The following is a 16,626-nucleotide window of genomic DNA, read 5'->3' as shown; positions in this document are numbered from 1 at the left end:
AGGGCAATCTTGGGATATTATCCTATTGCGAAAGAACAGCTAACAAAGCTGGTTATATTTCCAGAGGCTTCTCCATCTGACACCTATCAGTTTTTCCAGTATGGATTAATTGATACAATTCTAATTTTTAATGATTTGAAAATTATTAGTGAGTTTCCTGCAGGATTCGTTGATGCAGTAAAGAGATTTAAAAATATGATTGACAACGTAAATCCAAGGGATATATCCCTAAAATTTACGAACAGTCAACCTATTTTTAATGAAGAAGAAGAATGCTTGGTTCCAGCACACCAAGTAATATTCATATCCGTCTTCCCAGGAAATTTTCAACCAATTGATCAAGTTCAAGATTTAACAATCTACAGTCATGAAGGAAGACTAGCCAGCACACTAGCAAGGGTCTTCGAAAGAACTCAAAAGATAACAAGGAAATCTCACACAAGAATCAATTATAAAAGCATAAATACTTTGCTTGTGTCCAGTAAAAGGAATGAAATTGAAGAAAGAGAGATGAGACTCTTAGTGGAATTTGAATCAGCATTCTACAACTTATCTGGGCTCTTAGAAAAGCTCCCTGAAGGGATAAAGAGGAATCTTTGCTATTTGATAAAAGACAGAGAAGACCACAAGTGCCAGCTATGTGTCTCAGAGTTATCTGAAGAAAGCAATAATGAAACGAAATTAGCCCACATGATAAAGGAAGAAGACAACGCATCTGAAGGTCACATGATGAAAGAGGAGGACTGCACATCTGAAGCATCTCTCAACATTATTACATAGTAACATAAGCGCTTAGGTCATAGAGCACCAACAATGTAGCTGGTGCAAGATAATAAACAATGACGTAAGCAATGACGTCATAAGAAGGGTAAGGATGGGAATTGTCCATCAGACCCAACCATTATAAATAGGTTGCTTAGGCAATTGAAGAGGGCATCAAACCATAGAAAGCAGGAGGCAAAGAGTACTCATATGCTAGGAGAGCAAAGAGGAAGCTGCCGAGGTGATTCTATAGTTTGAAGAAGAATTCCCTTAGGGAAAACCAATTCTAAACTCCCCTCTGGAGTTAGTATCTACAATCTCCCCTCTGGAGATAAAAACATCTTATGTAAAATATACTAAATAAAGGAAGTTTTTCTCCAGAAAGGTACGCCTTTATCTTAATCTCATAGTTATGAATTATTTAGAAAGCTTAGAATTAACAGAAGGAAGTTTTTCTCCAGAAAGGTACGCCTTTATCCTAATCTCTTAGTTATGAATTATTTAGAAAGCTTAGAATTAACGGAAGAATCTGATTATTATAGATTAACTGCTTTATTAGATAATGAAAAACAAGCTGTTCTAAAAACAGAATTAAATCTCAAATCAAATGAAAATTTTAATAAACAAAATCTTTTAAAAGAAGTTTTTAATAGAAAAAATATAATATACTATGGAAAAATTTAACTTGAAGCCCCTATAAAGATAAAATCCGCCAATGGAGAACTTGAAATAGCCTAAAGAAGAAAATTCTGAAATAAAGGAATTAACAAAAAAGGTCGAAAAATTAAATGAAACCCTAAACACTAAGTTATGACAATAAATAAAGAGAAAATATATGTAACCTATCAAGACAAGAAACAAGAGCTCTTTGAAAGAGAAAATCGGTTGAATTATTTACAGTTTTCTAAAATAAATCAAAGAGCATTTGAAACTCTAAAAATAATCTTTGACAAATTGAAAGGGGAAGTTGAAGAGTTAGAAAAATTAATAGAATCTTTAGAAAATAGTGATGAATCGATGATAGAATTTGCAGAAATTTTAAGATAAATAATGAAGTATACAAAGATTGAAAGACCAGAAAACAAAATAAAACGAAAAAGGACGAAAAAATTAAAAAGTAAAATAAAGGAGTATAAAAGGGAATTAAATAATCTTCAGTTCGAAATTAATGACCTTATAATAAAAAGGATAGAAATAAAAACAAATATAAACAAGTTGGAGCTAAACTTAAAAAATATATAAATGCCTGGAACACCATATTATGACCTAAAAGAATTAAAGCTGTTGAAAGAAAAAATGGAGGATGAAGTTGAAAAATTAAAAAGATATTTAGAAACAACAGAAAGTGTAGAAATAAAAGAAGTTTTGAGAATTTGAAAAATTATATTAAAGAAAAAGACAAACAGATAAAAGATTTTATATACAATAATCCATGTAAAAAAGAATATTATAAACTAAAACAAGATTGAAAAACTATAAAAATGAAATCAGAATTAGTAATAGTAGAAATGGTCAATACTTTTGATTATGAAAATTGCAAATTATAAAGTACCACCAACCAAATCTATACAAATTATAAACTTATTCGAAGCAAAATATGAAGAATTAATAGAAAGAAAAAGAAATTACATTCTAAAAATTGGTATCAGAGCCAAGTTAACGGTTAAGAGTAACACTTTCTCTTTAAGCAACACTTTTAATGATACGCTTTTTCAGCCACAAAAAGACAAAAATCTGTACAGGCACATCTGTACACTAGATGGCCCCTAGAAAGGTTATGTCGAAATCATCAAATTTCTTACGTTCAAAGTCAACAAGAAATATACAAACCAGTTACATACGTTACCTGCAATCATTTAATGGAAGCCCTTGAAAGAATGTGCATGGGTTTAACACACACTAGAAAATTAGTTCATCGAAGAATTGCGAAACGACGCACATTAAGATTTGAATTGGCTAAATATATATGAAATGAATTGTAAAAAAATATTCATTTAATCTGACAGGAAAAAAAATTACAACATTTGTTTGAAAATAATTGTCAATTTTAAAAAGAAAATGGTTTAATTTCATTAAGTTTAATTTTAATATATTAATAAAAATTAAAGTATTAAACAATTAATATAATAGTAATAGAAAAATCTAAATGGGATAAATTGAGTGTTCATATGTGAACAGGTAAGGAAAAGAAAGGGAAAGTTTAATAGAAAAGAGAAATATTTTTTTTTTGAAATAAAAGAGCTCAACGTACTAAAGTCACTACAAAAAAAACACCCATTCAGGTACACTTGAAAAGTGTAGTCAAAAGTGAAAAAAAAATGATGCCTTAGACTACGGCTACGCTTTTTGGGCTACGGCTACGCTTTTTGGGTGATTCCTATTCGACCGTTGCCTATTCTCAAAGGCTACGCTTTTCTGCACCAAGGGCTACGCTTTTGGCGTTTGAGAATAGGGTACGCTTTTTAAGTAATACTATCTAGGACCAAAGGCTACGCTTTTCAGCTTCTGTTTTTACCAGAATAGGCTACGCTTTTCAGCACTACTGCATCACCTGAAAAGCGTAGCCACATTGTATACTATAGCTACTGTTTATAAGTATAGCCTTAGATCCCTTTTTTTTTTGGGTATACCATAGCTACATCATATAAGTGTAGCCTTAGATCCCTCATTTTTTTTATTTTCTATATATATTCATAATTTTTTTTCTAAAACCTAATATTTAATAATATAATTATATATATAATCCTATATTTTTAATTAAATTAGTAAAACATTATAAAATAAAAATAAATACATAATAAAACTATGTAATATTCTTTAAATAATAAAAATTATCCTTAAACAAGATTTAGGTTGCCATAATAAATTAGCAGTCATAAAATCTTCTATTTGGGAATAATACAAATTATTTCTCTAAAAATACAATTTATTTCTCTAAAAATAAATTACTTCAAACATAAGATCTTCTATATGGGAATAATACAAATTAGCAGCCATCATTCTAGCTAGTAAACAAATCCTTTTCCATCAACACATCGTTTCTGATTATAGTAATCCATTAACTCCTCAGTAGTTGGAAAGAACTGCAGCACATTTAATTTGCCAAATCTAAATAAAACTGAGCAGCATAAAGAGAAAGATGGAGTAAATGTAAAGCAGGTTCATTAAATTTAGAAGAAAATTTTTAGATACTACTCACCTTTAAAAATAATTGAAGACTGGAAATCATCAACCCTGTTCTTGTCATTCCAGCCTTACAATGGACAACCACAACATTCTCAATATCTAACTTCAACCACGAGTATGCACTATGACAGAATGAGATAATCAGTTGAAGTGGGGGGCAATTATGGTCATCAAATGGAAAGCTAGCCACCTGAAAGGGAATTTGACATTGCAGATGAAAGCAGTAGTTGGTTTGAAAAACAAATTTAAGTGCTGAAAAAAATTACAACCCAAGTAAAACAGAAAGCTGACACATGTAGTCTAAGCTGTCTAGCTATCATCATAACAAATCTAATGATAGATTATATGAATTAATATATTCAAAGTAGATAAAGAAATTAAAGTATACATTAATGACACACTTAAAGTTTATGGAGTATAAATGAAATTCACATCGCTTTTGTGTGGTTCCACACTTCTCCTCAAAGACTTAGTAAAATTTAGGACTCACCTTTTCCTCAAACAATGATGCATCATACAGCCGCTCAGAACAAAGATTGTATACTTTGTATTTATCCTGCACATAAAAAACCAAGTCAAATGCAAAACTATACCACAAATAAAAAGAAAGGACAGAGGCTCCTGGGCTTTCAAATTGTAGGACACTGAAGAAGCAAAACACCATGTATTCAGGTTGTCTGAGATTCTCCAATAAAATTAAAACTTACCATAAAGCAATAAAACACAAAAGGGAAATGGCAAGATAGCAGGATAACACTAAACTTGTTCTATTACCTCGTTCCCGTGACTTCTCAGCAGTATAACTATCATCACTTTCTCTAAACCAATTTGAAGCACCAAAGCAATTCCCAATCTTATGGCTGCTATCTGCTAGACAGTCCCTGAAAATAATTCTGAACTGGCATTACAATTTTGACATTCAAGTAGGTTAATACTATTGAGAAGATAAAAAAAAGTTCTCCTATATATACTTCACCTTTGCTTTGAAATGATTGAGTCTGAAAACAACTAATTCACAAAAGAGCTCAATGAACTCATTTGTAGCCAAAATCATCACATGCTCAACCTATGAATTCACAATAATGATATTAGAACCATAACTTAAATAATGCCATCTGAGACATGACCACACTTAATCATTAAAAATAGTTCAAGTTAAGAGCACCAGCAACACCTTCAATTAAAAACAGCAACACTTGGTTTGATACCATATTAGAATGCAAATTAATCAAGAAACATCAAAAAGCTACTTTCACTAATGAGTAACGCAACTCATAAGTGTAAAGGATCAAGCATCCACCTCTAACACAATAAAAAAAAACAAACATATATATCAAGAAAAAGAAAAAGAATCAGTCGGTGACATCAGTTCCAGTTGAAACAGAAAATGAAGTAATAAAATTTGACTCTTAAATCACTCACCTTTAAGAGCAGAACTGCAGATGCTATAGAATAGTGACCCCGTTAAAATCTTTGTTCATCGTCCCTTAAAGTTTTTGTATATCTGCATAATGGTATATTGATTTGAAGTCGTAAACTATAAACATTAAAAAAAGATGAATGGTTGAGTGCTAATAAATCAAACAAACTATGGATTTCTTTATAGGAAATAGCAGAAATGGGGTAAATATTTTGTTCGATTTGAAGCAGAGGCAAGTGCAAAAATTCCCTTGAAGGAAGATCTAGTTACACTTACACGCATTTCAAGAATGAGCATGTGACAGTGACACTTTTTTCAGCTAAAAGTTAGCGATCTATTAAACACAGTATACACATGAGCTTCGTGCAGGTGAATGGAATCATTTTAAAATTAAGAGTAAAAAGTAAAATATTACCATTAAGCACAATATAACAAATAAAAGTACACGTTCATGGTGCTACTTGCAATGCAATGTTTCCATGTAAAAGGGACAAGTAAAATATAAGCAACTCATGGTATATACTATATAGTATACAAATGAGGGATCAAAAAAAAGAAAATCAAATCAATGAGGAAGAAAACCTATATATTCCCTTGAGTTTCTCACAAACACATGTAGCTCCTATCAAGGCTATATATCCAAACATAACAAAAACAAAAAGCGTGAAGCAATGATATTGTACTTTATTATTTCTTGTTTTAGTCTCAGGTGGTTACAGAACAATATAAATGTATGGGAAAAAAAGAGACAAGATTTCACTTCACAATTGGAGTTTGAAATGATGATGATTCTTGAAGCAAAAGAGCAATCCGAATACCTCATTTTCAGAAGTTCCAAGACTATGCAAATGCAAGCAAGATGAATCTGAGATTTGATATTATAAATACTCCCATTATTACTAATTAAGAAGGCCCCAAAGTTTGGAATCGATAGCAGCAAGTCTTATTAATGAATCTGAGATTTGATATTATAATTTTTAATTGTAGTTGATAAGAAGAAAGATGATTAAAAGTGCCAAAGAAAGCATAAAACAGAAAGACAGCAAATCAGAAATCTATGGGAATCTGCAGGCTGTGTTTATAGAAATGGATAGCACTCGAGATATAAGTATAAGCCTTCAAACCTTGTCCCAATTACTACATAAACAAAAACCAGATTACAATTTTTTAAAAACTGTAAATAGATTATCTTCCAAAGTTGTTAATCACATGTCACCTTATCAATTACTACATAATTTTGATTTCAAGGCATGTTTTGTTTGATGAAACTAAATTTCCTTATCATGAATTATTCAAAGCAGATTCTCCATCTCCAACTTACAATCAATTTCCTCATACTGTTTTAACTTTTCCTAATTTTACTACTATATCATCTCATAATACAAGTCAAAATTCTACACCTACTGCTACCTCAACAAATGAGATAAGGGATGCTAGAAGAGCAGAGAATTTCAAAAAATAGTGAAGCATCAACTCAAGTGAGAAGCATTACTAACAAAATGAGTATTTATAGCATGAAGACAGAAATATATTACAATTAAGAGAATAGATGAGACTTGGAATCATTGAAGATGTGAAATAATTGAGTACAAGGTTTATATGCTAGTATGAAACAATGATTACTTATACAACTATGAAGCTAAAACAAACTTAACAAGCAAGATGCAAAATCAGAAAGCAAATTCTAATGAAGCAAGCGACATAAACTCAAAAAATTAGAAAGACAATACCACAGCAAAATAACTTTAACTTCTATCATGTACTATTCATACAGTAAAATAAAAATGTTCACTCGAACAGAATTCAGAGTAGATTCATAAGATAATACGCATTCAGAAGCTAAAACCTATAACCCTAAAAATTAGAAACAATACGCATTCAGAAGCTAAAACCCCCAAATTAAAAATCATAAAATCAGAACCCTAAACCGCAGGACACCTTCTCACAAAACCAAAGTCAATTCATCACAAATTGAATAAAGAACAAAATTAGAATTCAACACTAATAATAACAAGCAATGATCAAATGCGATTCTGCACGGGAAAGCTTCTAACACATGCAGCATGGCAGAAATTGAACCAGACATAGAAAAACCCTAATTAAATATGAAATTGTGATATAGAATCCTAATTAAATTTAACCCTAATTGCAGATTATAGAACAAATTTTCTTCAATTGGCAATTTTACTATGGTGGTACAGGGTGATCAGCAGAGCATATAAAAGTGCCGTTAAACATCTCAACTTACCTTATCATGTGAAAGAAGTTCAAATAAAGGACCAAAATAGCGCTCACAGAGATCTTCCATTACCTGCACAGTAAGATGGACTTCAAGTGTCAACTAATTAATCAAAACAGATGTACGTAAAAGAGAATAAAAAGAAAGATTATAACTGAGGGCTGAAAATATTATGAAGCAGGCAATGAAATTAAACAGCCTTCCCCACAGAAATTGGACCTGAGTGGCTAACCTAACACTGGGGGCCTTCTTCAAAAGGAATATTGAGCCCAGCTGCATCAACTTGAGCCGTGTGTTTTGTTCTTGACAATGGGAATTAGGAACCCTAATTGCCTAAATCAGAAACAAAAAAACTAAAAGCCTACCTATTGTGATGAGGGAAAGCGAATCGAGCAGGGATGGATGGAGCAGAGGCGGCACAAGTAGCAAAGGAGATGCGGAGCACAAGAAAGCAGCGGCGAGCAAAGAAGCAGAAGAGCACGGTGAGGCGGTGGTGCGACGTAGGAGAGTTGCGGCGTCGTTGCGTCGTAAGAGAGCCGCGGTGGTGGTGTGGTGTAGCAGAGCCGTGTGAGGATGTGGTGCAAGGAGAAGAGGAAGCTATGGACGAGGTTGAGGAAGAGAGCAAAGAACTCTTTCAGCTCTTAGCTTTCTTCGAAAGAAAAGGAGGGCGCGGGTGTTAAAATGGGAAAAAAATTCCCAAGTGTTATAGCGTGCACATATTAGGAAACGCTAATAAAGCGCACCCAAAGCCTAAGGATTTGACCACTCTTGAAAAGCGTCTTCTTTGATAAAAAAGTGAACCTATAAATATCAACCTACGGCTACGCTTTATAAATGATTTTTATAATACCTAAGGCTACACTTTTTAAATGATGCCACAATTGTGTATCCCTTTCTCTTATAAAAAGGCAACACGGAGAAAAGCGTAGCCTATTCTTAGAATAGGCTACGCTTTTCAAATGTAGCTTAAAAAAAGTGTGGCTGAATGGGTATTTTTCTTGTAGTGAGTGGAGAAAATAGAATTAAAAAATAAAATAATAGAAAACAAAAAAAACAAATAGCACAAGACAATTTTCAAGTCATCCCGGTATTATCATCAACAACAAAAGGGATCCACATATTTTCACTCGTTACAGCTAAGTAAGGTTATGTTGATAATTTTTTTTACACCTTTGTTTTGATTCTGAAAAAGCCTTCTATTTTTTTCCAACCAAAGGTTCTAAACTATTGCACAAAAGCACATCAACTACTGTTTACGATTCTCTTTTTTACACGGTTCTTCTGTCCAGCTAAAAAAAGATCCTTTATTGAAACCAGAAAAGACCATTGTCGGTCAAACGCAGCTATCCACGCACACCACACCTGCCAAGAAAACTCACAGCCAAGAAACAAGTGATTAACCCGGTCCACATCATTGTTACATATAACGCACCCAGTATCTTCCTGCCTAATAATCCCGAATCGGCTCAGTCTATCCTTAGTATTCACCCTCCCTACCAAGACAAACCATGTAAATAGCTCCACTCTTGGGGGCACTACACCTTTTCAAATGGTCTTAGTGAAGTTGTAACTGGATATATCCTCCGGCGGTAATTTCATCTGTAAAACCTGTACAAATGAGTTAGTCGAAAAAACTCCTTGCCTATCATATTTTCACACCACTCTATCCTCTCTGTTATTTATGAGCTTCACAGGCCGCAAAGCCTCATGTAACTGACCTAGAAGGTCCAACTCCCACTAAAAAAACTCTCTCCTCCATTGGAAGTTCCAAATCCACTCTAACCCATCCCAAAACCCACAATCCCCTATAACCGATTCACATTGGTTTAAAGCAGAGAACAGCTTGGGGAACCGATCTTTCAAGGGTCTACAATGTAACCATACGTCCTCCCAAAATCGAGTCCGCCTCCCATCGCCAACCTCCATGGACAAGCCTGTAATCATCTTCTCCCTTATATGTTGCTCCTTGATAAGGATCTGACAAATGTCCTTCCATGGACCTCCTCTAGTATGTAGCACTTGAGTGGATAGCAGCTCATTTAGATTCAGATTATTACAGGAGCAGACCACTTTCTTCCACAACGGGCACTCTTCCTTTGCAAACCGCCACCATCACTTGAACAGAAGTGCAGTGTTACAAAGTATAGTGTCGCCCACTCCCAACCCCCCAAGCTTCTTAGGGGACTGCACCACTTCCCATTTCACTGAAATTATACCATTCCTCCCATCCTCCTTACTCCAAAGGAATCTTCTCTGCAGAGAAATCAGTTTCTCAGCCACAGCCTTTGGTATCTTATATAAGTTCAAATAATATACTGGTAAACTGTTCAACACTGATCTTATAAGTACTAACTTTCCAGCCTTATTTAGTACTTTAGCTTTCCACAAGCTCAATTTCTCCTTCACCTTGTCAATAATAGGCTTCTAAGTCTTGACTAATCTTGAATTTACTCCAAGAGAAACTCCAAGATATTTAAAAGGTAGGGTACCTTCCTTACAACCCAATAAACTACATAATCAATGAACCCATTGCCCTTCAAAATTGATTGGTATCAAGCTGAACTTGTCAAAATTTATACTTACCCCTGATATCAGCTCAAAGTAACGCAAAAGCCGCTTGTAATTCTTCATAGTCTCCTTTTCTGATGGGCAAAACAGAATAGCGTGTCATCCGCGAACTAAAAATGCAACAAGTTTTATAACAAGAGCAAACATTATATTATCCAAGTTTTTCAAGGTTTAAAAAAAAAGAAAATCATTTTTCAGAATCCAATGAAAACATTTATAACAAGAGCATCCAAAAGAACTGATATATTTATATATCCAACTATCTTCTTAAATTATGCTTCCAACTTTGATACTTTTCTGATTTCTAAACATTAAGTCAAGTCCATAGTTCATTTTCGACAAGGACATTACTCAATGCACATTCATAATAATATCGGTCAGCGTTGTGAATTATGAACGTTGAGTCAACGGTAAACTGGCCAACAAAAAATCAAAATTGAAAACTAAAAAAAAGGGTGGAAAAATAAAACTAATAAAAAAGAGTAGCCTGTGACACTGTTCTTCATGTTGTGTTCTTCTATTAGAAGAACTGTCTTAGTTTATTTTTTTGAAACAAAGAAACTCAACACAAAAGGAGAGTGAAGAATCAAAGAAACAATAATAAACCATCATTAATCTAACCACCTAGCAATTTATCAAACAATAAGATATATCCTTATCATCTTCGACATTGTCATCAACAACAAAAGAATCCTCACACCTCCATCAATAACCAACTGTCTTAGTTTATTCATTGCTGCAAAGACATCACAATTTTGTAAACATGCAAAGAATGAAAAACTTTCACCACTTTGTACAAATCATTTTCCACCTCTTTCTCTATTTTCTTCTCTCCAAAACCATAGCTGCAACTGATACATTAACTCAATTCCAGTCTCTAAGTGTAAACCAAACATTAGTTTCCAACAATGGAGACTTTGAACTTGGTTTCTTCACTCTTGATAACTCCACCAACAACACTTGTTATTACCTTGCATTTGGTACAAGAACGTCCCAATCAGAACCATAGTATGGGTTGTAAATCGTGAAAAACCCGCCACAAATAATAACTTTGTTGTGTTGCTCATAAATAAAACAGCAAATAACACAGTTCTTCTTTCTCAGAACAACAAAAGCACTGTTCTATGGTCAGTGAACATAGCAAGAAAACCCAAGAATCCAATACTACAGCTTTTAGATTCAGGGAACCTTGTTTTGAGAGAAGAAAATGATGAGAATGAAGAGAAGAACTATCTATGGCAAAGTTTCGATTACCCTGGTGATACACTCTTGCCAAGGATGAAGCTTGGGAAGGATTTAAGGACTGGTTTTGATAGGTGTGTAACGGCGTGGAAGAATGAGAATGGTCCTTCACCAGGAACCTTAAATTGGCATATGGATGTTACCACTTGGCCTGAACCGATGCAGTGGATTGGAATAATGAAGCAGTACAATAATGGTCTTGGAATGGAGTTCAAATCAGTGCCAAACCAACAAACAAGCCTAACCTAGCTGCCGAGTTCATCTACTTTGCTGATGAGAGCCAAGTTTACTATATGTTTAGACTTGTTAACAACTCTGTCAAAGCTAAAATGATGTTGAACCAAACCACCAACAAGATTCTGAAGCTTCTGTGGACACAAGGTGTGTGGAAGATGTATGGTTCCATGCCGAGGGACTTTTGTGATGAGTATGGTGCTGTTGGTCCTAATGCGAAATGTGACATGACTGAGTCTCCAAATGTTTGTGAATGTTTGAGAGGGTATAGGCCTAAGTCACCAGAAGAATGGATCAGAACAAATTACGAAGGAGGTTGCTTGCACGACAAGAATCTGAATTGCAAAAGCGATGGGTTTATCAAGTGTGTTAAGATGAAATTCCCTGATACTGAGAATTGTTGGTACTTGAATCAGAGTATGAACTTGGTTGAGTGCACAGACAAGTGCTTGCGGAATTGTTCTTGTATGGCTTATGCGAATTCGGATATTCGAGGAGAAGGCAATGGTTGTGCTTTGTGGTTTGGTGATCTTAATGATTTGAGAGTTCAACCAGATGCAGGGCAAGATCTTTATGTTAGAGTCCCTTCTTCAGAGTTAGGTATGGTGCATATGTTCCATCAAACTCTTAATTAATCTTCCATTAGTTTATTATTTATGGCTAAACATTTTTTTTTGTTTTGCTACATAATACTTGTTTGATTGTTTAATGCAGCGTAATCTAAATTATTATACCATATGGTCAACGTTTTCTTATGACTATCATTGAGATTGAAATTCTTTGTTTTATGTGAAAATAAAATAAAATGAATCATTGAAGAGACAAGAAATGAAAGTAAGGTCAAGATAGATATTGCAGTTGCATGCACTATTATTGTTGTATTATGCAGCTTGCTCCTAGTTCTCTACTTCACTTGCATAGGAGGAAGAAGTGCCAAGGCAAAAGGTGAGAATTTTCTATGATGTTATGAGGTTTACACAAGCTGCTTCTTGAGTTATAGCAGCTATGGTTAACTTGTGTGAGAATATTGATGCAGAGAATTTAGCAATGATGGATAGTTTCATTGAAGAACAAGACGGGCATCTAGAACTTCCATTGTTTGATCTATCTAGTTTAGCTAATGCTACTGGTAACTTTTCAGTAAAAAACAAGGTTGGAGAAGGTGGTTTTGGACCTGTATACAAGGTAATACATATGATAAGATATTTTGAAAAAATTAAGAATATAAGCTAATTAATGAATTGGAATATTTGCAATTGATAATTGTAGGGATTATTGAAAAATGGGCAAGAAATTGCTATTAAAAGACTTTGTAGAGGTTCTGTACAAGGGCTTAAAGAATTCAAAAATGAAATTGCATTGATTGTTAAACTTCAACATCGTAATCTTGTGAAACTTCATGGATGTTGCATTCACAATGAAGAGAAAATGCTTGTATATGAATACATGCCCAACAAAAGTTTGGATTTCTTTATATTTGGTATATAATCTTGATTCTCTATCCTAAATAAAACTGTTCATACTTCACAGAAGTTGTAACTATGTAGAATTCATCTTCTGGTTTTGATCAAATTTGAAAAAATATTGATTTTTATGAACAACTTTCTAGATCAAACACAGAGAAAGTTCTTGGATTGGTCGAAGTGTTTTCGTATGATTTTTGGGATTGCAAAGGGTCTCCTTTATCTTCATCAAGATTCAAGAGTTAGAATCATTCACAGAGATCTTAAAGCAAGTAATGTCTTACTTGATAGTGAAATGAATCCTAAAATCTCAGATTTTGGTTTGGCTAGAATTTTGGGAGGAGACCAAATTACAGCGACGCGACGGGTGGTTGGAACATAGTATGAACACTTAATATTGTTGATTTTCATAATTGGATGGTACAATATATTTACTTAATCATAACATTTCTTTTCTTACCATTATGCATTATGCATTAGCGGATATATGCCACCTGAATATGCAATAGATGGAAACTTCTCAGTAAAACAAAGGAAATCATTGGGAAAATGAAAGCGCAGATCTTATTGGCTATGTAAGTGTAAACTAAACAACCAAACTATATCATATTACTGTTCATTTACCTAACTTGATTTTGCTACAGGCATGGGACTTGTGGACTAAAGAAAAGCCTCTAGAAATTGTTGATGATATCCTAATAGAGTCTTGTAACCTCTCTCAAGTATTGAGGTGCATTCAGATCAGTCTTCTCTGTTTGGAGCAACATCCATATGATAAACTAGACATGTCATCAGTGATTATGATGTTTGGAAGTGAAATTGCCTTGCCTAAGCCAAAACAACCTACTTTATTTATTGGAGAATATGCATATCAATATGATTCTGCCAACGAATTAAGTATCGAAGTCCTAGAATCGAGATGAGAAGTATTACTGTATCACGTCTCTAAAAGTTCGGCTTATTCACTTTGCATGGTATCATAGTTAGAACTTACAAGCCTTACTTAGTAATTAGGGTGCAATTTGTATAATTCACATACCATAAATTTTGTATAGTATTCATTAGAATTAATAGTTAAATTCATCTTTAAAAAATCATTCATTTTTTAAATTGATAAAATATAAAACAAATTTATCATTTTATTAGTTAGATAATGACGAGTCACATTAAGTATCACGTAACATGATGACGTAGTAGATTAATACCACTTGTTATAAGGTGATTGGTTAATTTGTCAGGTCAATAACAAATGACATATCACGTGTTATCTCACATATCATAAAATATTTAAAATCAAATTAGTCTCTAAACATAAATACGTAAGTCATTTTCATTTCTAAAATTTTAAAAATTGATCAAATTAGTTCTTATATAAAGTTTTTTTCTTTAAAATATCAAATTTAATTTTAATATTTCTTAATCCTACTTATTTTAATCTCATTTTTCACCTTAATAAATAAAATTTTCTTCAGATAAAATAATAAAAATAATCAAATTATTACAAAATTATTTTGTCATTTATATTTTTAGATTCTATATTTTTAAAGTCTAGTTTTTTCAGTAAAATTTTTTTATATAAATAATTTTAATTAACCTTTTGGATCTCATCCAAATTTAGTCCAATTTATCATTAGTTGTCTATTTTCATCTTTCTATATTTGTTTTAGTTCAAAATTCTTTTTGAAATTTTTTTTTCAAATCTTACAATTGAAAAGACATAGAAAAATGACATAACTAAATAGTAATAATATTAAAAAAACTACATCTACTTATTATTAATTAATATACTAAAACTGGATTTTTCTCTGTCTAATGAAAGTGAAGTGTCGATTTTTCATAAATTCATTTTCCCGCCAAAATGAACGCACTACTTTCTCTTCTAAGTTTATTTTATAAAAATATCTTTATTATAATTATACTATAATTAGCATTTAAGTAATAATGCATAATTATACTAATTTATGAAAATATCTTTAGTATAGTTATATAAAATCAATATTTAATACATTATTAAACTACTTATCAATTATCAATCGAAAATATTTTTAATAATAATAATAATATGATATGATAATTATATGATAATGGTATCAGTTATTAATAACCAATTTATATTTCTCTAAATAAATTTATTTTAGAAAAATATCTTTATTATAATTATATTACAATTAGTATTTAATGAATAATGCATAATTATACTAATTTAAGAAAATATCTTTATTATAATTATATAAAATTAATATTTAATACATGATTAAACTAATATTACTCGAAAATATTTTTAATCATTTTAATTATATTGATTTTAACTATATTGATACAATTCTAATTCTTATTCATTATCCAAAGCATAAAGATGGTGCTGGAATTAGGATTTTGATCATTTTTCCGAAAGATATCCCATCAGAATTCCTTTCGAATTAAAATACCCATGTTCAAATAACATTGCTGAGCATAAAGCGTTGATAGTGGGATTATAGATTTTGACCGATAAAGGAACATTAGATGTTCCAATTTTAGGGGATTTTCAATTGGTTTTAAAACAGTTGTCGAAAGAATTTAAATGTAATAATGAAAAATTACAAAAGTATTTGTCGATAACATGGGAGTTATTAGTATTTTTTCAAAAAGTATCTTTGGTTCATATTCTAAGAATTCGAAATAAAGTTGCCAATGAATTGGCCCAAATTGCATCAAAATATAAATACTTCCTGAAACTTTAAAAAAATTGGCAAAGGTACGACAAGTCCTGGTGCCTATTAAAGAATGGTAAGTTTTAGTTATTGATGAGTGGGATGATGATGATTGGAGAAAATCAATTGCAAAATATCTAAGAAATCCTAATATTCAAGTTGATAAAAAAAAAGTTAAGATAAAAGCAATGAATTTTGTGTTGATAGGTGATGAATTATATAAGAAAAGTATTGAAGGAAGTCTCATGAGGTGTTTAAGTCAATCTAAAAAGAATATTGCTCTTGGAGAAATTCATAAGGGCATATGTGGTGCCCATCAAGCGGGTGATGCGTGAGCATCTTATACCCTTTTCCCTAGCATTTTCTAGTTGTTTTTTGTTAGATTTCATTTAGTTTTACTTGATTTTAGTGCAAAAATTCTCTTTGTATGCTACTTTGAGTTGTTTTGGTATTTTTATGATTTCAGGTGAAATTCGGAGCAATTTGGCGGAGTTCGGAGCTAAAAGGAAGAAAGCATGCAAGTGGGCCAGTTAAGCAAGAGGATACTTGAGAGACCTCCAAACACTCTTCCAAGCAATACAGAGGTCAATCCAAGAGAAGAGTGTAAGACCCTGATCATGGACAAGGAGACCGAGCCTAGAGAGATGTATGCTGCTAAGGAATTGAAGGAGAAAAAGGATCAAGAAGAGACTGGAAGTACAAAGTTATACATCCCAGTGGTAGTACAAGAGCCTGAAGTACAACACCCTCAGAACTGCAAGAGGAGGCCAAGGATGAGAAACTCACTCAATTCTTGGAAATCTTTAAAAAGTTGCAAAT

At 32.5% G+C, this 16,626-nt stretch overlaps 2 protein-coding genes across 2 annotated transcripts; both read left to right on the top strand.

Annotated features, from left to right (window-relative positions):
- Nucleotides 1-8,005: 8,005 nt before the first annotated feature.
- LOC110272377 (S-locus-specific glycoprotein S6-like) lies at nucleotides 8,006-11,666 on the top strand. Its single transcript, XM_052251625.1, has 2 exons — nucleotides 8,006-8,280; nucleotides 11,177-11,666. The coding sequence occupies exons 1-2, from the start codon at nucleotides 8,006-8,008 to the stop codon at nucleotides 11,664-11,666; spliced, it is 765 nt and encodes a 254-aa protein (XP_052107585.1).
- Nucleotides 11,667-11,746: 80 nt separating this feature from the next.
- Nucleotides 11,747-14,037, top strand: LOC107459409 (G-type lectin S-receptor-like serine/threonine-protein kinase At4g27290). Its single transcript, XM_021126858.1, has 5 exons — nucleotides 11,747-12,246; nucleotides 12,541-12,596; nucleotides 12,688-12,836; nucleotides 12,921-13,085; nucleotides 13,759-14,037. The coding sequence occupies exons 1-5, from the start codon at nucleotides 11,747-11,749 to the stop codon at nucleotides 14,035-14,037; spliced, it is 1,149 nt and encodes a 382-aa protein (XP_020982517.1).
- The last annotated feature ends 2,589 nt before the right edge of the window (nucleotides 14,038-16,626 follow it).

The sequence above is a fragment of the Arachis duranensis genome, chromosome 7 (assembly GCF_000817695.3).
Source record: "Arachis duranensis cultivar V14167 chromosome 7, aradu.V14167.gnm2.J7QH, whole genome shotgun sequence".
Lineage (NCBI taxonomy): Eukaryota > Viridiplantae > Streptophyta > Magnoliopsida > Fabales > Fabaceae > Arachis > Arachis duranensis.
Note: the sequence above shows the minus strand (reverse complement) of the source record. Positions and strands in the feature narration are given on the sequence as shown.